Genomic DNA, 26068 nt, shown 5'->3' on the forward strand with positions numbered 1-26068 from the left:
ATGTCTGACTATGTGTATTTAACTTTTGCTTCCTACAGTGGTGAAATGGTATATCTAAAGTTTAGACAGTGACACTGTGTGGTGGTGGCTTGCCTGGAATAACTGTGAAGCTGAGATAGGAGGTTCACCCCACATGTTTGAGGCCAACATGGACTGCAGAGTGAGCTGGAAACCACCCTGATACACAGAGCAATACTGTCTCTCAAAACAAAAAGAAAGACAAAATAAAAAACGAACATGTAAACAAAGTCACTGCAATAACAGAAGTATCATATTGACTTATCTATGTTGAGTTTTAGAGGGGACTTACAATACATTTTGGCTTTGAAATATCTGAGTTCTTATTCTTGAGCCACTAACAATGAACCATGGGACTGGGGAAAGATATTTGAACTTTTTGGTTCTTAGCAAAATGAGAATGTCAAAAAGTTAATATTAAAGTTACTTGGAGAACTAAAATTCTGGGGATTTTCAGCATGCATTTGCTTCAACGAATATTTTACTGTACTTTCCCTATCTCCTCTCTGTAGTAAAGTGTTAAAATCAGTCAATTATGTTCTCTCTCTAGCTCTAAGGAAGAAGGTTGTCTATAAATACAACTGCTATAGAAGAAGACATCCAGTAACTCCAGATACCTCCTCTGTGTTTCCATAATGGTTTTTGTAAGTACCTACATGATATGCACACAGAGCTCCTTAAGACAATGGTTCTCAACCTTCCTAATGCTGTGACCCTTTAATACAGTTCCTCATGTTATGGTGACCTCCAGCCATAAAATTATTTTTGTTGCTACTTCATAACTGTAATTTTGCTACTGTTATGAATCATAATGCAAATATTTTTGGAGATAGAGGTTTGTCCAGGGGATCACAGCCCACAGGTGAGAACTGCTCACTGCCTTAGATGCTATGGCTTATGGGCTTAGGAGCCACTCCTCTAGGACCCCTGAGTTTCCCCAGTGGAGTGAATGCAGGAAACACTGTTCCTGTGTGAGGCAGTGGCCTGTATATGCAGCAGGATTAACAAGTGTTTGCTGAAGAGATGAGTGAATGGCTGCTGTGTAGAGACGGATGCCAGGAGACTCAGCTTTCATGTGGTGATACTAAGTTTTGTTTCTTTTTTTCTAGAGTCAAACGTTTTGGTTGAGCTGTTGCATATTTGTTGATCACCAACTTTAGGAACACTGGCTTAATGTTTGGAAGTTGTTTTATTTCTGGCTAGGTTAGCACTGTCTACCTCAAAGGTGGCTGGTACACTTCTTGGGAAACCCAGCTAGGCAATGCCCAGGATAACCTAATCAATGTAAGCTATATGTCTTCAGACAGATGTTTTCTTATCATTGACTTTTTCAGTTCTGGTTCTCTACAAGAAACACTGTATCATGCTAAGGTCAAGGTCAGCTTCTCTCTTCCAGCCCTGGCCACTGTCGGGAGGAAGACAACATTCACCCTGACTGTTGGGATCCATAGCTGAATCTACATAAGCATATTCTCTAGCTTCATTGTGTCCTTTCTATAAACTGTAAAACTACCATGGGGAATGCAGACACAGACTGAGAAGCAGCGCTATCCCCAGTTTTAAAGAAGACCGGAAGTAAATCTGTTATTCCACTTTATATATTTTATATAATTTTTCTCTTGATATGGCTGAATGGCCAGACCCAGAGCCAAGCTATTTTGGCGGTGAGCTCTAGTAAACAGGTGAGGTTACCCTGTTCTCATTATCCTGTATTCTATCTAAATGAACCGTCCCCTCTCCTCATGCACACTCCTAAGGAAAAGCAAAGAAATTTACGAAGGCCAGTGGCTTTGTCACCACACACCCTGCTGTTCCCTGCTCCCCTGCCTGTTCCACACAGGCTGACTCCTGCATGTCTTCCAGAGCAGAATTAACTCAACTAGTATTCTGACACTGGTGTCCTACATTCCATATCACTGAGCGCCCCCCACCCGAGGAAAGACAAAAGGTGACCCAAGTGTCATTTATATATGTCCCAGTCATTCCATGACCAAGGCCAAGCCATTTAACAGCCACATTAAAACATGTATAAATAGAGACATTGGGAGTTGAAGTAAAATCAGGTCATTAGGTAAAAATAGATTTCAATAAAGGTAAGATGTCAGCATCAGAGCATACCGCAGTACCCTGGGGTTCCACACACTGTCTTCATGAGCACTTGATGTTCCACGATTTTAGAAAGTCCAAAATCAGCTAGAAGTACAAGAGAAGAAGTTAGTGCACTGACACTTTTCTCAGCTTTTATAAGTACCCTTGCTTTTCAAAAACAAAACCAATGTACCTGGTGATACAAAACCAATGATCCAGTGCTGGGGTGGAATGATCCAATGATGTGGGTGGAAACCAGTCGCCTCAGAAAAAGCCAAAGAAAGTAGTAACTAATGCCTTTCTTTAGCTTGGAAAACAAATCATTACCCACAAATACATTTACGGATAATTTATAATGCTTGAATTTTCTCTAAATCTCAAATACATTACCATGTTTTTAGTTTTCTTTGTTATTCATTTTCTTAGTAACTCCAAAAGACAATATAGACTTAGTGATATAAGTCAGAGTCTTTAATTCACAGGTGAAATAAAAAAGATTTTCATAGATGCCATGGAAATAAACAGAAATATCAAAAGCTTATTCTGATTGAAAATAAACAACATTACTTCCTAATGGTTGACAGATAATAATCCATGCTCCTGTAATCAAAATATTTTATTTGTTCCTCTGTATATTACCTAGGTAAAATATTATCCAAGTTGCTACAATGCTGACCTATTGCTGGATGACCTCTCTTCAAAACTCTCAGAAAGCTGCTTGAGGCCATTCTTCAAGAGAGGCAGCTGCAGAATGGATGCCATTTTAGACTTCAAAGATAATACCCACATTTCCACAAGGCCCCTGACCACATCTCCAAACACAACAGGCAGCCTTTCAGAAAGAAAGCTTTCCTGCACGAATTAGTGTCTATCCATCCATCTAAAGAGATTTCTTTAAGGATCACCTCTTTGAAAGTGATGTGAAAGGAAATGGAGACCCCCTGCTTCCCGCTGTCTTTCAGGAGTGATTACCAGAACAAGCTGGCTGCCCAGCAGGCTTTTTAGAGTGCTTTCTTAGATTCTTGCTCTCAGGACACAGCCTGAACTCTTCCCTAGTAGAACAACTTAATTTTCAGAGGTGTTAACACTTGTAAATCCACTGAACATATCAGCTTACCTCTAAAAGAGAGCCAAGAGGAGAGTAACACCCCTCAGTGGCTTTTATAGAGATTCTGCTGAAGAGAAGTCACCTCTTAACCACTTATAATTAATTGTCTTTGGAAATGAAAATTTGTTTCATCAAGTATATGGAATATAAAATGTAATGTATTTTCCTCCTGAAGGGCTACTTTCAATGGGCAGATAAGACTTGCCCAAAGTTTATCTTTATAGTTTTTCTGAACGCTTATAAAGTGGGTGGGTTTCTACAGTCAATGAAGTTTGAGAAACTCTTGTATAAATTTTGGTATGTTGGTCTATACATGAGCATTTTAGGGTTCTATAAAGCAATGCAGAATTAAAATATTATTTGATTTGGGTTTTTCTAGCCTTTTTGTCCAACAATAAGCCCTTTGTAAAATTATGTCCTCACAATTACACAGAAAAGGGAGTTTTTACCTAGATTAGGCAACAGCATCTTGTGGAAAACAATCTGGAAATATGGTCTTTGAGTTTTCTCTGTTAATAGAAGCAAGAGATTTGGAGTCTATATTGACTAATTTGTAGCAAGTATTTTGTGTTAAAGTTCTTCATTATGTCAGGTTGAGCTCCAAATAACTGGGCAATTCAAAGTTTGGAACCAAATCACAAGAAGCATTTTCACTATAAACTTATTTTATAAACACAAGGCTATCTCTCAGGGTCCTTATCATTACTAAGCACCGAGTCTGGGACTCATTGGAATTCCCAGCAATGGCGCAGGTTAACGGCCCAAGGGTATTAACTAACAAACAATTCACTGTTACTCACAGATGCCAAGAAATTGGACAGAGGCAATCCTGGATAGAACAAAATGGATAACTTCATCCAGCAAGTTATTTCTGCTTGGGAAAAAATGGGTCATGAAACATTAGAAAACTTTCTTACCAATTTTGAGTGGTGCATCAGGGGCTGGAGTTGCGTAGAGAAGATTCTCTGGTTTGAGATCACGATGGACAATCCCATTTTCATGGAGGTACTACACAGGGAAGACAATGAAGTTACAGTGGTATAATTTTATTTATGGTTCTGATATCTATGTTTGATGTTTTAAGTTCTACCATAATCTTATGGCTCAACAACAAGCATTAGGATTTTTAAGTGCATATCACAAAGAAAACTATACTTAAAAGCACACAGAACCGGGGAGAGTTTATGAGAACTGGGGATGTATATTAGCATAGAGTGCTTTCCCAGTCTGGGAGAGGCTCTCAGTGAATCCAGAGACTCTCTCTTTCATCATCTGCTTCTACTAAATTCATAACTAAGTTCTGTCCATTTTTAATTCCAAAATTTTCTCCAAATTGTCCTATTTCTTCATGTCATTACCCTGATTTGTTTCGTTCAAGTTAGTCTCCAGCAAAGAACAAAGAAGCTGTCATTTGTTCTCCTTGGAAACAGGATGCTGGCTGAGAGGCAGGTTCTAGATGCTGCTGGCTAGGAAAGTCTGGGTGTCAGGTTAGAGTGGTCAACAAGACAAGAGGCAATGAAGAACGCTAGGACTCTAACTCCTACTCTGGCTGTGGCTGAGTCTCCCAGTTTACCAGTGTGGAGGATCATGAGTAGATATGTTTTCAGACATGTTCAAACACACATGTCATAACATTTTAGTAAATGTGTATCTCTCAGTTCTATGACAGTGGTTTTTAATCTACATTAGTTCCTCCTAAATTCAACTCAAAAACTAAAACCGTTCACTCAGTTAAACTTTTAATGAAACATGTATTTCTTTTGACAGCAATCACTAAATGGATCACAATCACTTTGAATAACTATCACACAAGAAGGCAATGGCCAGCAGGTAGGCCTGGTTTTAAATACACAAATCTTATGCTGAGAGAATACAAGCGTATAAAGAAAATAAAGTAGCATACAAATGAACAGCACATAAAACTTGTTTGCATATAGGACTAGAGCAAGTGCCTGGTGAGAAGCAACTTCTCTCAGGATGCTGAGAATGTTTAAAAAGGAGGGGTGTGTGTGATTGATTCATGTTCTCATTTTCACTGTATAATGCCAGGTTTCAGAGAAGAGGAGATTTCAGGCTAGAGGCCACAGAAATGTTTGGGTAATTAGACATTATATTAAAAAATAATACATAGTGTGGGACAACACACAAAAATGGTCTGCAGTTACAAAGAAATAAGCTACAAGTAAATTACAAAGAAATAAGCTACAAGTAAATTTAAATTATATATATATATATATATACATCCAGAATGGGCATCAAGGATTATCTGTCCAGTCTGGGCATCTGTGAGGCAGGCAGAGCTGGGATGAAAGGAGAAAGCACTCCAGTCTCAGGGGACAGGTGGCTTTTGCTCAAAGTGGAGAAGGAGTGGTATTGAAGATGATGGGATGATGGCGCCTTACACAATAGCATATTTTTTTTGGTTGTTTGAGACAGGGTTTCTCTGTGTAGCCCTGGCTGTCCTGGAACTCACTCTGTAGACCAGGCTGGCCTCGAACTCAGAAATCCACCTGCCTCTGCCTCCCACATTCTGGTGTGCACCACCACTGCCCAGCCTAGCACATGCGTTATACACTGAAAAGTCAGAGTGATGCTGGGCAGTAGCACGGTAAGTACGAAAGAGTGTGCTTCACAAGTGGGAGGAACTGACTTAGGGTCCTCAGATGTCACATAAAGCTTGGCACAGTACTGCATCTGAGCCATTGGTCCTCTGGCAAGATGGAGGTAGAGATAGGAGAATTCTGGGAAGCTGAGACAGCTAGTCTGGAGTAGGCAAAATGAACAAGAGACCTCTCAAACAAAGTCAGTGATGCTGCTGAGATTGTCTTTTGACTTCCAAATACATTCCATGACACAAGTGTGTGTGTACATGTGCAAGCCCACCCACCCACCACCACCCAAACTACCACAGAGTGAGAGAGAGAGAGAGAGAGAGAGAGAGAGAGAGAGAGAGAGAGAGAGGAATGAGGAGGGAGAGAGGAAGGGAAGGAGCTGGGGAGAAAAAGGAGTTGACATTGGGATGTATTAAAGGAAAAATAACAGTATTTGGCTGCAAATGAAAGGTAAATCAAGTACGAAAAGAAAAAATTTGAGCATTTCTCTTAAAAAACCTTTTAATTCACAGATGCACAAACAATTCCTAGTCTAAGTATGCATTACAGTGGGATGTGGAATTTAAAAGGGAACAGATAGATCCCCTAAATATACCTTATCACATATCTCTTAAAAATGTAGCCATCAAACTCTCAAGAAGACTCAAAGATAATACGGATACTCTGCCTTCAGGGGGTGTCTAGACGTGTAATTAAACTCTCTCCATGGTCCTAACAAAAAACTGTGTCATTGTGTAATGAGAGCTACTACATTGCAATTTGGTTTAATTACAGCTCTGCTGTGTTCGATGGGCTGTGTGTGGTTAATTGATAATGTCTCAGGAGTTGGTAGGAGGAAGTTTGAATCTCTTTAAAAATCTAACAGGACACAGAAGAACCAGTCATTAAGGAAAGAAAACAGTGTTCTGGCTACAGCTTTCCTATTGGGAATGAAAATTAAACCGCATGGATTTGCTGTTTTCTGTTCTTCAGAAAAATTTAGAATTGATACACATGAATTTAAGTAAGAATGTCAACGTGATCGTTCCATGTTTGTGCCACATACGCTTTGGACGCCTGCCACTCACGTTGTATTTACCTTTGAGAATATATATATATAAATATATTCATATATATATATACACACATACATATATATATATATATATATATATATCTTCAAAACTGTCCACATAGGGGAAGTGTCTTCCATGGCCTGACCAACATCACTTGGTCAGGACATGTTGTATGCCTTGGTCCCTCCTCATCCCAATTCTGGGATCACTGTCATTTTACCTATTTCAGAGTCACCATACACTTCCTTGCTAGATAGCCTTGAGCAATTTCACACGCAGATATGAATTTCACCTGTCTGTTACTTTCATTTACATTGTCATTTACATAATTACTTTCTTGGTCTTGATTGGCCCTACTATGCCATTTAGCACCCCCCCCATTAACGCATTATGCCTATACTTCTAAACCACAGGGTAATTCAAGAAAGGCCTGAGGTGACAGCACAAATAATGAACTTCAAGCTGAAATCTCACACCTACAAATTGAAGAATAATTTCCCCCAGAATAAAAGTTCAAAGTTCTTTAAAGCGAACCCCTAATTTGTGTTTTGCTGTCTCTCTGAGATGACTGTTAATATGCAGAAGCCATGGTGTGATTATTCCCATGTCATGATACATATGTAGTTCACAGAAAAGGAAGATTCTGGAAGCTGGGCTGAGGGGCAGGTACGTAAAGCCTGTGCTGTGCACATGTGGGGACCTCGTGTGTGCCCTTAGAAGCTGCATCTATTACTCTCTGCTCCTGTACTAAGACATGCACAGACATAAACATGTGTGACTAATATGCACACAGAGAGAGATATACTCATGCATCATACATGCATGTTGTGGATTTGGTTCAATGCTTGCATTATGAGTTCTCAGACTTCACGAGAATACTGCATGTGAGACTCTGAGGGTCCCTGCCCCCAGCTGGTTCTAACTGGTAAATAAAGTTGTCATCAACCAATAGCTGGGCAGGGAGACAGAGGCGGGACTTTAGGATTCCCAGGCAAGGGGACCAAGGAAGAAGCAGAATCACCATGCCAGGAAAGGAATAAGATGCAGGCTGGAAGGCTGCAGAAGACAGTGTAACAATCATGTAGAAGCCTGGGAAGAGTGGCTCAGGGGATGCCCATTGGGCCTGGGGTAGCAAAGATGGAATATAGATTGTAGTAAGTAATAATTCAGGAGTGTCAGAGGGGAGGCATTAGCAACGTGGAAGTTTGGGAGTGGCTCAGTCATTGCATTTTTTAAGGCACATTAAAATAGAAGGTTGTCTGTGTGTCTTTCATTCGAGAACCCAGAGCATTGATTGGGGCATGGTAGTGAGGAACTTGCACAGCCATGCTGGGGAGATTAGAGTGGATTAATCAACTATAACATACGCACACATCAAGCACACACACACACACACACACCCCATACATGCACATAGACAAAGACATGCATACACACTTATACATACACATCTTACACATCTATTGCCTTTCATTCCCCCCCCCCGAATTTACCACTCCTCCATTAAGACGTTAAGTCTATTTTTTCTTCTTTTAATTTGGTAGAATTTTAAGTTACTTGGAACTAATGGGAGTAGAGAGAATTTGACTTCCAAGGTTAAATCATAAAAAGCCAAAGTGATCTCCATGTTCTGTGGGACCTTTGTTGGATCCCTGAACTGCAGTGATAAAAGTAGGATGTTCCTAAACTCTCCAGGACATATGATGGATACGCTGCACAGCAGGTAACATGGGTCAGTCAAGTTTAGGCTTTCTATTTGACAAACCCACCACCCAGGTCTCATGCAACAGACATAATAATGCCAGAAATGCGAGTGGAGTCAATCTAGGTGACTGATTCATTCTTCCAGACATCAGGCTTCCAAACATGTAGTCTCAGCCAAGATCATGGATATTGCAGAACAGGGATAACTACCATGTCCACTATGTCATGTTTCAAGGTCTGAATTAAAGAATATACATGCATTACAAAACGGTTGCTTCAAAATGATAGTCTGAGGGCTGGAGAGAAGGCTAAGCATTTAAGAGCACTTGTTATTCTTCCGAAGGTCAGTTCCCAGCACCCACAGCAGGTCATGACTATCTGTAATGCCAGATCCAGGGGATTTGATACCTTCTGGCCTCTGTGGGTACTTGCATGCACATTCACGAGTGTGTGCTTTTTCACAGACATAAATAAATGGTAATGAAAGCCTATTTCATTATTTTTATGTGTATGGGTGCTTTGTGTACACACATGTCTGTGTCCCACATGAGTGTCTGGTGCCTATGGAGTCCAGAAGATGGCATCTGAGGCCATGAAACTGTTAACTGTCATGTGGATGCTTGGAATTGAAGACAGAGTTTCTGAGCCCTTAATGGTTGAGCCACCTCTCCAGCCTAAACAACAACAACAACAATAGCAACAACAACAACAACAACTTTTAAACTTTCTGCACAGATATGTGCATGTGCACATATCATACACACATATATATGCACAGATATATACATATATACATAATACACACACACACATATGTATATATATATATACATATATATATATATATGCACACATGCATCATACACACATGCACACAGGGATGTCCGTCAGTATAGCAACAGTAACTAACACTGTGCAGCTCATACAGTCAGCACCTTCACTGAGAACTTTCTGCACTCCATAGAATGAACAATTCCTTCTGCCTTCCATAGCTATTCCCTCGCGTTCCTAGTTCAACATTTTAATTGTAATAATAGTCAAGTGTGTATCTGCCAATATAAAAGGTTCCCTGAGAACAAAATTTCTTATTGACTTTTGTACCCACAGACTGTAGATAAAAACATGGGGATAGAATAGGTTTTTGATAAATCATTTGCAAAACTAATGTGTGAATGGCCTGAATGATGAAATTATGGGCTGAGTGGAGCTCATTAGCAGACACAAAAGAACAGACACAAATATCATGGAATGGCAGGTTTATCACAGTTAGGGTCTAGCATGTTCTGGTTTCATAAATGTTTATTTCACCCTGCTAGCAGCATCAACTTTGGATCCACAGACTGGGAAGTAAAACATAGCACAGATTGATTAATTCTATGTTTTAAGTGCACAATCAAATGTTTAGTACTTTCAGGCCAAGTTTGGAACTGCACCAGGCTCTGTACACATTATACAGCCATTATTTCTCTGGTCTTTCCCAAGCAACTTTAATCTGACTTCAGGATGTCAGCTTGCTCTTTTCTTTCCCCTCAGTTCACTGATGATGTCACTCTCCCATCTTCTGCTGCACCACTCTACCATCTTTTGCTGATAAATAATTTACCATAATCTCTTATCTTTCTCTATTATGTCCCCTCAATACCTGTTGTGTTTTCTTTATTTCTAATGTTAAAATTATGAGGATTGTAGTGTCTTTTTCTTCATTTCCCTCATGTTGACATTAAAAATATTTTATTGTATTTACATGGGTGGAGGGCATGAACATGTTACAGTATGCATGTTGTTGTTAGAAGACAGTTTCCAGAGAATTTGGTTCTTCTACCATGTGGTCCCAGAGATCAAACCCAACAGATCAGGCTAGGGAGCAAACACACCTCATTTGTCTGCCCATGTTGAAACTTGTTAAGGTTCTTAAACTTCCTAACGTTCAGAAAGTTGTGTATAACATGTCTTTAAATCCTAGCTCCCACCATTCTACACGGACTCTAACTTATATTTGACATTGTTCCATAGACTTTGTTCAAATATCAACATTAAGTTCATTTTTACCTTTCTTTGTGTTTCATCCAGAATCGTGTTTTTAAAGTTATTTCTTACTTTTAAGATTACAATGTAAATTATTATATCATTTCCCTTCCCTTTTATCCCTCCAAACCCTCCCATATACTCTTTCAAATTTATGCCCCCTCTTTTACATTAATTGTCATTATATGCATATATGTATATGATATCTATTTTGGTAGGAATTAATATCATATATCCATATCACTTCACATATCTATAGTAATACATATGAATGTATTACATATATACATATATATACATATGTATAAATATATATTCCTAAATCTAACCTATTCAGTCTGTAGAATGCTAGTTGCATGTATTTTTTTCAGGTCTGACCACTTGGTATTGGATAACTAATTGATACGCTTTTTCCAGCTCTCAGCATCCTTCAGTACCTGTAGTTGTTTGTGAAGGGTTGAGGCTTTGTGGTCTTGCCCCCATCCACATTACCTATCTCTTTTCCTTGTTCAGCTCATGGTTAAGCAGTCAAGTTAGTAAGACTTACTGGGCGTAGCTTCTGATAGTAATAGGAGGCAGAATCTCACAGCAAACTCCCTGATCTTCTGGCTCTTACAATTTTCCCACCCCGCTTTTTGAAATGTTCTCTAAGCCGTAGGTAGATGGACTGTACTGGAGATGGCCCCGTCAGGACTGGGCTCCATTTTTGTCAGTTGTGGTTTTCTATAACCGTCTCCATGTATTGCAAAGAGCAGTTCCTCTGATGAGGGGTGAGGACTGCACTTATCTGTGAGTACAGGGACAAATATTTAGAATGTAGCTAGGGATTATTAAAGTGGCTTAGTAAAGTGGTGGCTGGAATAGTTTTCATGTTATGTCTACAAATATACTATGCTTTGTTTGTTTGTGAGATATCTAATCAGTTGATAATTCTGTCAAATATATTTTTCTATCTTGGATTTAAGAATTAGATTAAATCTTTTACCTTCTGATGTTTTATTTCAGAATTTTCAGTATATAATCTACAAACCTATTAAATATTATCAGCTTTTCCTAGTTGTTATAACTATTTTAATTAATGTTCCTACGAAGTGTTTCTGCATCTGTGTCTGGATTCTGTTGATTCAGTTTTACTTCCTTCTTCCTCACATACTCCAAAACTCATCACCATCATCATTATTTATTAAATATATTATTATTAGATATTATGAAGTTTATCTGATTGGGTATAAGCACAGATGTAAGTATCTTGTGATATTTTAAAACTCTGTTCTGGATACAGCTTGAACCTTCTGAGATCTGAAGTCTGTTTTAAGATTTGTTATATCTGTGCACTGGGAACATACAGTCTTCCATTCCAAATATGAGCTAGGTACATGCTCCTATTCAGTGGCTCTTTCTCTGGCCTTCAGCAGTTTCCTCAAGGTCACAGGCTGATCAGTACACAGCTGAAATACTGAGAGTGGGGAGCACCGAGCTTCACAGAGACCTAGCTTTCATCCCCATGTTTGTGTCTGTATGCCAGTCTCTGTGGGCACCCAGACATCGCTTTTGTTTTCATGGGAGAAAGGCTGCTGGGCTCCTGCTGGCTTCTCCACAGTTGCAGCCTTGAGGCATTCCAGTGAGTCCCAGCGTAGTCTGTCCTCTATACACAGGAGACACTGTCTTGGTCTGATTTGTATCTAATAGCCAAGAATCATGCTTCATATATTTGTTGTCTGAATTTTTGTTTGTTTCACAGAAAAAGACAAATTCTTCTTTATTTCATCTTTCTCAGATGCTGTCAATAGTATCAAGTAATACTCCCCTACAACTGAAATTATCTTGCATAGTTGAGATTTTTTTTCAAAAAATATTATTACTGATACACCAATAGATGCAGTTGTTGCTATTTTAAAGACAACAGTTCGGGTAGTCAGACATTTAGTTTGAGAGGACTGAGTTGGCCAGAGCCAGGTTGATTCTCTGTCTGGCTGCAAATTGGCAATTTAGGAGACTAGGCCTGAGTTTCTGTTTCCTAGAAATGGAAACATTCAAAACAAGTCAATTCCAAATAAGACCACCCCTCAGGGGCAGCCAATCAGGAGCTGCCAATAGCTGCCCTGCCACCTGGCCTGAGCCGAAAATAGTTAACAATAGTTCTGGAAAGTCTCCAAAATTCCCCAGAACCTTGACCAATCCCAAAGGCACTCACAACCCTGGAAATAGAGCCAACCAATCAGGATAAAAGTCACCTACTCTTCTCTGAAATTCCCCTAACAGGCTTTAAAAGTGAGCCTGTAAGCTCACTCAGCGTCTCCATCCTGGTAAACGGTAGACCTTTGCGTGTTGAAATTCTGCGAAATAAAACGCTCTTTGCTTTTGCACACTATTTAAGTCTGCGGTCTTCCTTTAGTGATTCGTGGACGCTAATAAGTGCAATGTTAACTAAGCCTAGCACTTCAACTAATATTAATGAACAATTTCACCACATTTGTTCATAAATTTCTAAAGTTTCTAACAGCAAAGAAAGAAGGCACTTTAACTTGATTTTTAGCTAGTAAGAATCCCTCATGTTTGTGGGCCTCTGGTAGCTTTGAGAACACAGCTAGATAGGAAACAAGTCCAAAGTTGTAGTGATATGGAAGGTAAAAATTATCTTAATAAAGGACAATGATGATTTCTCCACTTTGAGATAATCCCCTCGACTGATCTCAAACCTATTAAACAGCTGTGTCAGTATTTTAAGAATGACTACAGGTTGGATTTTATCCCAAGTAGAAAGTCTTTACCCATTTTTTCTGTTCTACTACATATATACTGCTTACATAATTATACTAATTATCAAATGAAACAAAATGAACACTTCAAAGCATCCTGAATAGATTAAGCATGCAGCAATGAAATAAACATATCACGAAAACAACCTTTTAAAGGGGTTGATGTGAAGAGTTAAGAGTGAAGGTTCCTGCCTTCCAGATTCTAGCAGCAATCTAATATTTCACACAGCAATGAAAGCAGTATTCTATGGTTCTGTGAGTACAGATAATAATACACTATGTGTTCAAGAAGACAAAGAAAAGAAAAGGAGATTTGGCCATAAATAAATGTTTACAAAATAAACATCTTACCTGATTTTTGTGATGTGGGCAGATAAATACACTACCTGGTATATTATTAATATGACTAATTCATAGGTTTTTTTATATCTCAGTTGAAAATTGCACTTTAGTGTGATGCTTCTGAGATTTACAAAATAAACTTTGACTCCTATGGTTATTCAGAAATGGTTCATATTCTGTGATCGACCAAAGCCTCTAGTTTCCTGTACAGACTAGTGATCCAAGGATCTGTCAGGTTCTGTGGCTATACACTCAAAGGACATAAGGCAACTCTGTCAAAACTCTGAAGGCTTCAAAACAATGAATTTGAAGTTCCTTGTAGGCTTCAAGAATCCTTGTCCCATATGAAATTTAAAAAAAAAAAAACATTAAATGTCTCTATTAACTAGGGCATTAATTTTCATTAAGCCAAGACTTAGCTTAGAGTAATTTCAGATAATCAAAGTGCCTTATGGCTAGGACTTTAAAAACCTTCTTTGAAGGATTATTCTGAGAATTACAGAGTCAGTTTAGATATTGGGAGATTATTTGGAGATGAAATCCCAAAACCAATTGCTTCTAAAACAGGTTAATATAAATGAAGTGAGAAAAACCCATGACTGTGTTTTTTAATAACTTTAATCTTGCAGATGCAATAGGCCATGTTCTAAGAGATTTATCAAGCATATTAATTCCTTGTAAGTTTATTTCCACTATTTATTGTATAAAAAAATCACAGCACTGTGATGTTTTATTACACCATTCTTGGGATCTGCGGGGATCTAACTAGCCCTGGCGACCTTAGTCTTAATTAGGGAACTCTGATGGTGAGAGTTATGTTCTAAGTTTAAAATATTGAGTTTAAGAGATCTATAAAACAAAAATGTCTCAAGCCTGAAAGTCTCACTTGCCCAGGTACAAATAACTTCGTGGAGCTCTGGAGGCTGTTGTTGATGTTGCATTTATAAACCTTTGACCAACTAATTCATGGTCATACTCTGGGAATCTGAGGTATGGACCTGGATAGTGCTCATTGCCCTGGCCAGTATTTAAAACTTGCATCAAATTTGGCTTAAAATTTGATTGGTAGAGAAGGTGACATTGATGGATACATCAGATGTTACTCTCAAGCTTTTCACAGGGCTATTAATATTGTTTCTCAATAAATTGCTTTCAAAGGTTTGATATTACGAGTTAAAGCAAATCCTTTAATAGCAATAATATATTTTTGGATGGAACTACAGAGTACCAGACAGAGAAGAAAGCAGACATTGGATATGCATCTTCTGAGAAGGAAATATGATGTAAAACAATGCATCTCAGGGAGGATCTGGTAGTTCCTCACTAATCCTGCCTCTTCCCCATTAGGGAAATGCACAGAGCCACTCTCCCAGTCCCCTCTGCTCTCTGCTGTGTGGGAGGGATCATTTTTCTTGTCCTTACTGTTGCTAATTTCAGGCTGGATTTTGCTTTTTTCTTTACTAGAACTGTGGTCTCTATAGTTATTACCCTTATGTGTTCCCTTTGTTGGGCTCTGTGTATTAGATATGTTATTTTTAAGAAGTAAATCCACAGTGCACCATTTGGTAATCATCAACAAATGGCCTCTTTCCTTTCTGTTAATTAGACACAAAACCCAGTAGCTGTACAATGGCAGTGTACTGCCTGGCTGATGGTCAGAATGTGATCAAGAGCAAAAAGGACCAGGACTATCATCCTAAAGTTACAAATTTAAGACAAATTAAACATTTCTTGGGATTTTTGTTGAATAAGAACCTGGGAACTGGAATACTGCAAATAGATATTTGGCTTAAATATATTGTATGCATCAGGAACTGAATATATAACATGACAAATCTTGTATTCTTTACAAGGTGACATAATTAAAATTATTTTTACAGTAAAATTGCTAGAATACTCATTTGTAAAGGATAACTATATTGTCATCATCAATTCTTAAAGTCTTTTTTGACTTTTAATAAACAAAAATTAACACATGAATATTTACACCATATAATTTTAATTCTCTTATGGGCACACACAGGTTGCAGTATCACTTAATGACACTGCTTCTGTGAAATTTGAAAAACAGTCCACTAAATGTATGGCTTTGTGTTATCCATTGAGATCGACATAAAGTCAGAAAAAAAGAAAGGCTAACTGGATCTTTTATAAGAAAAAGTGGAGTATCATATAGAAAATCATTCATCAGCGTTTCATATATACTTCATATATAAATAAAATATAGAGTAATTTCAGAGATTAAAAGGTAACCTTTAGGACTTAACGAAGATGTTACAGTGAAAGTTCATAAAGGGATAATACAATAGGGATGTATCTCAATGCATTGCTCTTCATGTGAAATGTATATGACAATTAAAATTTTAGTATATGAAGAGGTGTTGAGTTAGTTGATGTATTCTTCAATAACAAATGACTACATCGTATTGGTTGCACTTGCCATAAATAATGCATATTAATTTCTCCATCATCTAGTATGTAAACGAAGCTGACTAAGTGAGTGAAGAATTGCTTTAATTCTGACAACCATTGTGCACTTTGCCTCTATTGTAGTTAGGCAGTGTTGAAGGAGGAGGAGCTGGAGCACGCTCGCAGTCTGAAAGCACGGGAAATTGCTTAGTGGGAGTCAGGCCATCAACCTCTGAAGCTGCCTGTACCAGGCAAAAGCAGCCTGAGGGCCCAGCCAGCATCAGCTGCATTACATTTTATGAACTTGAAGAACTGGAAAAAATGAGCAACAATTTATGATGGAAATCACTAATCAGATGAAAGGTATGTGCATGGAGGTATCCATCAGTATCTGATATCTGCCTGAGTTATAAGGCTCACATTTCTGGTTTTGTGTGAGACAAGACTGTATAAAGCAACAGAAAACAGCCCTTGTTTTGTGTTAAATGAGACTAATGTTAATTGTTCTCAGGAACAAAAATTTTAATCAAAATTAAAACTATTTTTTCTTTTGGATTTAATGAAATATTACTAGCTGAAGGCACTTGGACATGATGACAGAGATATAAGTTGGCGGAAAGGCATGCGGCCAGGTTTAAAACCAAACCTAAATGCTCTGAAAGAACAATACAATATATTTTGCAAAAAGAAAGAAATGGAAATGAAATCTTTGCTTTACTGGGACAATGGATGTCAGTTAGCTGAGGCTAAATACTAAGCTGTGATTGATAGAGATTAACATTATTGAAACAAAATCTTCTGGGAAGTATTTCTTCACGTTCAACACACAAAAGCTATGGTATGGAGGGGCAAAGGCTACCAAATTCCAAAGTTAAGATTACATAAGCAATATAAACAGATATAATCTTTAGTGAAATAGAGGCAGTCATTAAAAGTCTCCCAACCAAAAAAAGCCCAGGGTCAGATGGTTTTAGGGCAATTTTTCAAAGAAGAGATACTACTACTCAAAATATTCCACAAAATAGAAAAAGAAACATTGCAACATTCATTTTACAAGGCCATAGTACCCTGATATCCAAAGCATGCAAAGACCTGAGAGAGAGAGAGAGAGAGAGAGAGAGAGAGAGAGAGAGAGAGACACACAGACACAGACACAGACACAGACACAGAGAAAAAATACAGACCAATTTCCCTTATGAACATAGGTGCAAAAGTGATTAGTAAAATAGTTGCAAACTGAATCTAAGAACACATAAGAAAGAATACCCATGATGATCAAGTATGATTCATCCTGAGATGTAGGGATGGCTCAATATATGGTTAAAAAAAATTTAAAGAAGTGTTCAACATCCTTAATCATCAAGAAAATATATATCAAAATCATTTTGATCTGTCAGAACGGCTACACGAGACAGCTCATGCTGGTGAGGATGTAGAGTAAGGGGACCACTTACGCACTGCTATGTGAGTGCAAACGTGTACAGCCACTGTGGAAATCAGGATGGAAACCTCTCAGGAAGGCAAGAATCAATCTACCTCAAGATCCAGTTATACTACTCTTGGGCATATACCCAAAGGACGCTTCATCTTGCAACAAAGACACTTACTCAAGCATGTTAAACTGCTTCTTTATTTATAACAGCCAGAAATTGGAAGCAACTTAAATATCCCTCAACAGAAGAATAAATAAAGAAATGTAGTACATTTGCACAATGGAGTATTACTCAGCTGTTAAAAAAAATATGAAATCCAGCTATACAAGTAAATGAAAAGGTCATTCTGAGTGAGATATCCCAGACCCAGAAAGACAAATATGGCATGTGTTTGCTTATATATGGATATTAATGACAACTAAGATACAATCCTTACAACCTCACAGAGTAGATGAGAGTAAGGGACTGAGCGTACAAGAAAGGGAAATAGAACAGATAGCTGTGGATGAATGAGGGAGCTGGAACAGGGAGATCAAGTGGGGAAGGGACGGAGAGAAGGGACCGAGGAAGTAAATATGGGTAGAGAAAGCTAAAATTAAGGGCCATTTGAAGGACAGTATAGAAACATGATACAGTAGAAGTTTCATAAATCTACACATATATGAAGTTGATCTAAATGAAATTACCACATGATGGAGAGGAGACAGATTCCCAATTTGCCATCTCTTGTCACCAAATAAAGCTTGGTGACAAGCTATCATCCCAGTACTGGGATTGGGTTACGTTTAACTGACTTATTGGACAGTGGCATCCCATGGGCATTCCCAAGATTACAGGTCGCTCTCCACAAACTGACAGCAAGACTCTAGTGGTAAAGACACCCATTCAACTCATTGAACAGGAAGAACTCAAGCTGGTGCCTCCACAGAGCCTTCAGCCCTACTAGGATCATTGGTACAGGAAGGAACTCTGCTGGCTACAAATGAGAAACACAAACACCAAGTAGCCACAAAGTCATTGGGCTACGATGGTGCCCTGCCTGAAAGATATGCTGCAGTGATGATGGCATAAAGCTTGTGGTAGCAACCAGTAACTGTTTTGACTTAAGGTCCACTCTGTGAGATGGAGCTCATACCGGACACTGATAGGGTGACCAAGAACTAGAGAGTAGATAGCTCAGGGACTTAGGGTAAAACTAAATAGTACTTTTTAAAAGTAGTGTTAACGTGTCTCTGCTATACTCAGATCAGTGTCTTGTTCACCTATCATCAGAGAAGTTTCAACCTGCAGCAGATGTCACAGAGAGCCACTGCCAGGCATTATGCAGAGCAAGAGTCTTGGAATACACAGTCCTAAATGGGATTACTCCATCAAACCCCTCCCCTCAGAGCTCAGGGAATCCTACAGAAGAGGAGGAAAGAGTATAAGACCCAGAGAGGATGTTAGACACCAAGAAAACAAGACTCTCTAAATCACCACTCATATAAACTCATAGAGACTGAAGCAGCACGCACAGGCCTGTGTGGGTCTGCCCCTGGTGTATATATTATGGCTTCCAGTTTAGGTTTTTATGGGACTCCTGAGTGTGCAGATGAGTGGGTTTGGATTCTTGTGTATTCTCTTGGGCTCTTCTCCTTACATTGGTTTTTCTTGTCCAACTTCTTGAGGGACCATGAAAAGGATAGCTGGGTTTCCAGTAGAGCACTGGCTAAAAATGTCTGGAGACCTTGCAAGGGATGGCATGCATTTCACCATGCTCCCAGACTCCAGGCTCCTGATACGCAGTCCAAGACCTCCATTGATCAGTGCCTTTCAGTCACGTAGGGCAATGCCCCTACAAGCTCCTCCACAGGTAGAGCACCCTGGCCTCTGACTACAGGCCTGGAGAGATTTCTATATTAATGAGATACCTGAAGGTCAAAGGGCATAGCCAATTAAGTATTCCTTCCCAGACCCTCCTCCCCCTCCCTCCCTATTTAACTCAGGTCTGCCTGGAGAATCAGGGGAGTACAGCCAGATTCATCCACTTTCCACCATGACAATAAACCTTTAAAACCATGGACTTCCTCGTGTCTTTGGGGCCCTGCCGTGGGGAATCATGGAGAAGGCCTTTAATTAATGAGCTGCCGCAGCTGCCTAATCTCCCACAAGAAGACTTCTCTACATTCCCTCTGTGGAGGCCGCCAGTTCAACAAAGCTAGCCTTGATCCAGCCAAGCAAGTGCTTTAACCAAGAGTCTCTACCCACGGGGCGCTGTTGGGGCTTCTCTCCCCCTCGCCTTCTCTCTTCCTCTTGGCTGCGGGTCGGTCCAGCCAGTATGCCTCCCATCTTGGTTCTTCTGCGGCTCCCAGCAGCATCTGGGGGCCCAAGAACAGAGACCAACGGCCTCTGGGTCAGCCGCGACGGCCTGGAGACCACCACTTAAAAGCCCTGCCCCCACAAGACTTCAGACTGAGAGCTCTCAACCCCCAGGTGGAGCCCCAGAGCATCTGCCCAGTGCCACATGGAGTGAACTCAGTCAAATTCCTGCCCTTCTGTTCCCCAGAGCTGCTGTTCCAGCCGACTGGGGCTGCAGACACTCAGGATCCACAACTCTGCCAACATTACCCATGCCCACACATGCGAGCTAACAGCCCCACTACTTCTATGTGATTGTTTTTTTTTATCATACTATATTTTATTTTGTTATATTGAATTGCTATCTCTTAGAATCCTGCTCTTTTCTAATGAGAGACAGAAAGGGAGTGAACCCAGATTGGAGAGGTGGTGTCAGGAACTAGGAGGAAAAGAGGGGAGGGAAACCATAACTAGAATATATCATGCGAGAAAAAAAATCTCTTTTCAATAGAAGGCAAAAAATAAAATCAAAAATAAAATGTGGAAAAATTTTAAGGACTGGAGAACATTTGTTGGACTATGTTTTACACTGTAGTATCATGTTGCCAAGTGTTAAAATTGTAATGATTTATCTTGGTTGACAACTTAACACATATGGGAGGAAGGAGTCTCCACTGAGGAATCTCCTTCATCCTGTGGCCTATTGGGATGTCTATGGGGCCATTTTCTTGATTATTAATTAATGTAGTAGGGTCCAACCTACTGTCAGTAGTACCAACCTTAAGCAGGTGGGTCTGGGATGTATAAAGAAGTTTCCCGAATATGAGCCTGGGATTAAGCCAGTAAACAGTGTTTTGTCACAGAATTTGTGTCAATTTCTCTCTAGAGATCCTGCCTTGGCTTTCCTCAATGATGGACTGATACAACCTGTAAGCTGAAATGAACCCTTTCCTCCTCTAGCTGGTTTCTGTCGGTGTTTTATCACAGCAATAAGAAACTAGGACAGCAACATCCAAAATGTATACAGCCCCCAAACAACAGAAGTTATGTAGAATGTGATCTTCAATTTAATATTCTACTACATTGTTTGGGAAATTACTAAATACATGTTCAAGAACTCATCTTGATTCTCCTGGGATTCTAAAGACAGAAGACGACAGAGGTAGAACCAGATAAGTTTTTGACATCATTCTTATTATTCCTGACAATTATGAGTTGTAATGTTCAGAGAGGAGGACATTTCCTATACCAGGTTGCTCTTAGATCACCAGTTTTCTAATACTGAGATTCAAAGGGATGTAGATTATCTCCCTGTTCCCAAATCTGTTAAAGTAATCAGACAAAGTGATCTAGGCTCTGTCTGAGCCACTAATGTATTTTATTACACATTTATAAATGAAAATATTTGAATATTAACAGAATGTTTCCTTTTTTATTTTGCTAGTTGTGATTTCTCAATTCTCTGTAGTTCTTATTTATGGGTAGAACAGTATCATAATACTTTAATATTATATACCTTGCATTAATAAAAATCCATCATTTAGTCTGAGCAGAGAGAGACAGAGAGAGATACAGAGATACAGAGAGAAAGAGAGAGAGACAGAGAGGGAGAGACAGAGCAGAGAGAGACAGAGCAGAGAGAGACAGAGAGAATTACCTCCCACAGGAACAGACTGATTTACATCAAACAATCTACATTTCCTGTGCTATCTTCACATAGCTTAATTAATCTTTCAGAATTGTTTCATTGACACTAAGTAGACCCAAGTAGGCATGGTAGTCACAGAAACAAAGGACAAGTGTCAGAAGCAAGCTGATTCTTCTTAATCGCCTTCAACCTCATTATCCCTTCAAGCCTCACTTCACCCTGATTTCGCAGTGTGTGGGTGTGCATTTGATATTCAGTGGAATTCAATTTTGGGAAATTAGTGGGACCAGAATCTTTTTTATCTGGAGTATGCCCTTTGTGCTATAACTGATGGATGGAAAATTATACCATACAATCATTATTAAGATCCACTCAGAAGTTTATTCAAGGAGTTCAGACTGTTCAAGTAACAAGACATACAACTCAAAGTGGTGGTAGAAACACTAGGAACTACTGTCCTCTGTGAGATACCAAGAGAAGGAAGATCCACTGGTGGATTTTTACTCTCTGCCTTCTATAAAATTATATTTCTCTTTATAATTACAAAGACAGCAAAAGCAATTTCCAAACATTATCTACAGACTCAACTAAGGCAGAGAAACAGATCAGTAGCTTCTCATCATTTTGGCCTCCTTGTATGAATGGGGAATTTCCCCAAAATGTAACAAGCAGGCTCCCCCAACAACCCACTGGGCAAGTTCAGGTCAGATGCCATGACTCATGCTAAAAGAAAAGTTGGGGAAAGAAGCTTGAGCTATTTCCTTCCTTCTAAAGAATCCTGTTTCTCTCTCAACAGTGAATACATTGTCAGGATGAGAGATGGATTCTGCACATGACGTAATGACGTAAGGTAAATTATATAAACCTTACAAAATGTATAAGTGTTACTCAGCACAGTACTCAGAACTGAAGACAAATAGTGATTTACTTTAGTATTGATTCTTTTGTTTTTATTTCATTAACCTCTAGAACCATCCCCCACACTTTGAAGACTATGAACATGAGAAAACTATGAATAACAGCATGAATTTTGAGAATTTTTCAATAATTTCCTGTAAAATTAATCATACGATAATCTCTCAACTTTGAATGTATCTATCCATAGTCCACTTTAGGATGCTGGAATCTGACACTGAAGTCACTGCCTTCCATCTCCTGCTGCTCCCTCTTGGCTTTGCAATGAGTGGGATGTGAGCCTGGAAGTGGGAGAAGGTGAGGGAACTGCTCCCTGTTTGCTTTCTGAGTCAGTTTTCCTAAGTAGTGTTCCTAACTGCATGGCTCTAAAACTAAGCTCTCATTCACCTTGCAATGGCATGTCACTCTGGTGGCACCACTTGCTCTCTTTTGTCATTTTCCCAGTCCTCTGAGGACACCTCAGTTTCCCTAGCTCATGCTGGCTGGTCAGTCATTTTCAGAGATCTGAGTTTCAGCATCATGGGTAATTTCTGTGGGCTCACAGGAACCAACACCAGCCACATAGTGAGCTTCTACTATAGGGACATAGTTCATTTGATTCTCTAGGTTTTATTCATTGCAACTATCTCGTTAGCCCAGTGATAAGGGCATCGGTTTCCTGATATTACTGTGTCTACTATACTGTCATCTAGAGTTGCAGTTTGCCTTTTCAGTTCTTCAGTTTCTAGTCGTCAGCTCTTCATCAATTTATTCTCTAAATAAACTAAATCCTTTCCTTCCTAGGAAGATACTTTTACCCCAGGAACTTTTATTTAATCCTTACAATGTCCATTGTGTGTGTGTGTTACTTGGATGGTGGGAACATGTGTGTATTCTGGCACAACTTTTTGTTGTTGTTGTTGCATTACTTTTACTTATTTATTTTTTATTGGATATTTTATTTATTTACATTTCAGATGTCATCCCCTTTCCACGTTTCCCCTCCCTAGAAAACCCCCATCCCATCCCCCCTCCTCCTTTTTGCTTTTATACCATTTTAATTACATGCATGTATTAAGGTCAAATCTAGGTTGAGGAACTAGCAATAAAATAGATACAAATAGTTAAGGAACAAGCAAGACAATAAACATAAATAGTTAAAGAATAAGCAAGGCAATAAACAAATTTCCATGAACCCTTCTGTGATCACTGCTTCTAAGGGCTTATCAGGATGACCAAAATATCTGAGCCTACTTCCCTGTCCTAACCCAAAGTCATTTTCATGTCTGAAGCCTACTTCTTTGTTTTAGCCTAAGATTTAGATTCCTGCCTGAAATTACTTCTTTGTTTTAGCCTGAGATTTAGATTCCTGCCTGAAATTACTTCTTCATTCTAGCCTAATGTCAGATTCCTGCCTGAAGCCCACTTCCTTGTCCTTGGCCAATGCCATATTCCTGCAAAGCAGCCCATTTCCTTGTCCTTGGCCCATGTCAGATTCTTGTCAAGCAGCCCCAAAGCTCTCTGCCTCTCCTCCTTTTTATTTCATAAACAAGATTGAGCCTGTCTTAGGTCATTCTGCCAAGAATGCCTTCCTTACCCATCATGGAATATGTATAATCAAAGCAATATATTTCTGTCTTAGGTTGGTAAGGCTTTGTGCAGAATCTTACTAGTCCTTGGCTTGCCAGCCTGTTAACTTAGTAACTCTGTCTGGGAGTCCATTTTCAGATTCAAGTCAAGTACTTCGGCTGCCAACATGTTGATGATGTTAAAGACAAGCTTTAACATGATGGGCAGGAATAGAAGTATTCCCAGGACAAAAAGGGTTAGCATGATGAAGCTATATATGCCATTCTTGAGTCTTGACCAAAATAGAAATACTGACCTCAGGCCATGGGTAATTTTTATCAGCAGAATCTTTCGAGTCAAGACTCAGCAAAGCAGCATTCTTTTCATTCATAAGCTCACTATGCAAAATTAAAACATACAGAGAGGTGTTAAAATTATCTGGCACACCTTTATATGGGTATGTGGAAGCCCGAGGTCAATATCAGGTGTGTTCCCCTTAGTGTTTGAGGCTGGGTGTTCTAGTTGCTGAAAACAACTAGTGGAGGAAAGAATTTATTTCATCATATACTTCCAGGCAACAGTGGAAAGTCAAGGCAGGACCCTGCTCAGTAGAGCACCACTCTTTACATTCATAAGCTCACTATGCAAAGTTAAAACATACAGAGAGGTGTTAAAATTATCTGGCACACCTTTATATGGGCACAGATTTATATAGAGGTAGGGATTGAAGCAGATACCACAGAGGGATGCTACTTATTCGTTTGCTTTCTCTGGCTTGCTCAGTTACATTTCATACATAGTCCAGATCCACTTGCCTAGGGCTAGAAATGCCCACAGTATGTTGGGCCAACCTACATCAATTAGTGATTAAGAAAATGCCTCATAGACATGGTTGAGGGTCTATCCAATGGACACAATGCCAGTGATATATTTCAAAGAGAAATAACATCAGGAAGTCTTAAAGAGCTGTCTTAAACATTCAAAGCTAAAGTAAATTCCAAATTTACTTACAGACTCTTATAACTGCTATCGAAGAGGGAGAAAGCAGAAGTGGTAACGTTATAGTCATAGAAACAGTAACATATACAGAGAAAGAAGATGGAGGCTGTGACATATGTTATGTAAGTGGGATAATTATACCTGTAACATATTTCCCCCAAGTTTGACAAGCTGTTTTCTGCTTCTGTGCTCACAGCAGCCAGCCTGTGTGGTCTGCAGGAAAGTGAGATGATAGAGGGTGTCCTCTCTGCCACATGCCCCTCACTACTGCCACCACTGCAGCTCCTTTCCTAGAGCCATCACGTATGTGCCTGCTGAGCTTGTTTCCAAAATGTCATCATGCTCTGCTTCCTTCTGTCCACGAGTGCCACATCCCTTCTCTCTTTTGAGCCAGTTCTCTGGCATTTCTCAATTTTAAAGACATCACTTCAGATTACCTAGAGTCTCAAATGTCCCATTTTCATAGCTATCTATAGCTCTATAGTTGATAATAAGCGATTTCAAAGATGCCAATCATTTCTCTCAAGTCTAAATTTGCTTTGCCTTCTACCTGTGAAACATTCGGGGAAAGGGTTTTAATTTTAATTTTCTTTAGTTTCAGAGATCTTTTGATAGTTTGTTTCAAGGATGTTTGGCTTGAGTGTAGTAGTCTAGAATCTAAACCAGAATTCTGTGAATGGGTAAAATAATACTTTTGAAACACAGGATCAACAGCAATCAGCTTAACTTTTCAGCCTAGAATAGAGGTCTTGGGCTTTTGTTTCACTACTCCAAGTGAGGCTTATCTGGAGCATCCCTGACTAGATCCATTGTTTCCTTAATTGGTGTAATTCCAGTATGTAGAAAATTCCGGTGCTAAGAACATCATTCTCATTCATTGAGGGACACCAGGGTTTCTTATGCCAGCTACCTGTTGGCATTACTAGACTGAAGCACACTTTCTGGGATAAACCAAAAGAACAGTAGCCATGTAAACAGGTGAAGGCAACTTGAAAGAAGAAACAAAACTGTGGAGTTCACACTACACAGATAATCAATGAAATGACACTAGGGAACAGGGGAGAGATT

General features: G+C 39.3%; 1 protein-coding gene across 1 annotated transcript in view; it reads right to left on the minus strand.

The window, feature by feature from the left end:
• Camk4 (calcium/calmodulin dependent protein kinase IV) overlaps window positions 1–26068 on the minus strand; it is a 213945-nt gene that overhangs the window by 27123 nt on the left and 160754 nt on the right. The window contains exons 6-7 of the mRNA XM_028762775.1: window positions 4132–4222; window positions 2137–2211 (exon numbers count right to left, since the gene is read on the minus strand). Coding sequence (XP_028618608.1) covers window positions 2137–2211; window positions 4132–4222 — 166 coding nt within the window. The remainder of the gene's footprint in view (window positions 1–2136; window positions 2212–4131; window positions 4223–26068) is intronic.

This window comes from Grammomys surdaster, unplaced genomic scaffold, assembly GCF_004785775.1.
Source record: "Grammomys surdaster isolate TR1022 unplaced genomic scaffold, NIH_TR_1.0 135, whole genome shotgun sequence".
Lineage (NCBI taxonomy): Eukaryota > Metazoa > Chordata > Mammalia > Rodentia > Muridae > Grammomys > Grammomys surdaster.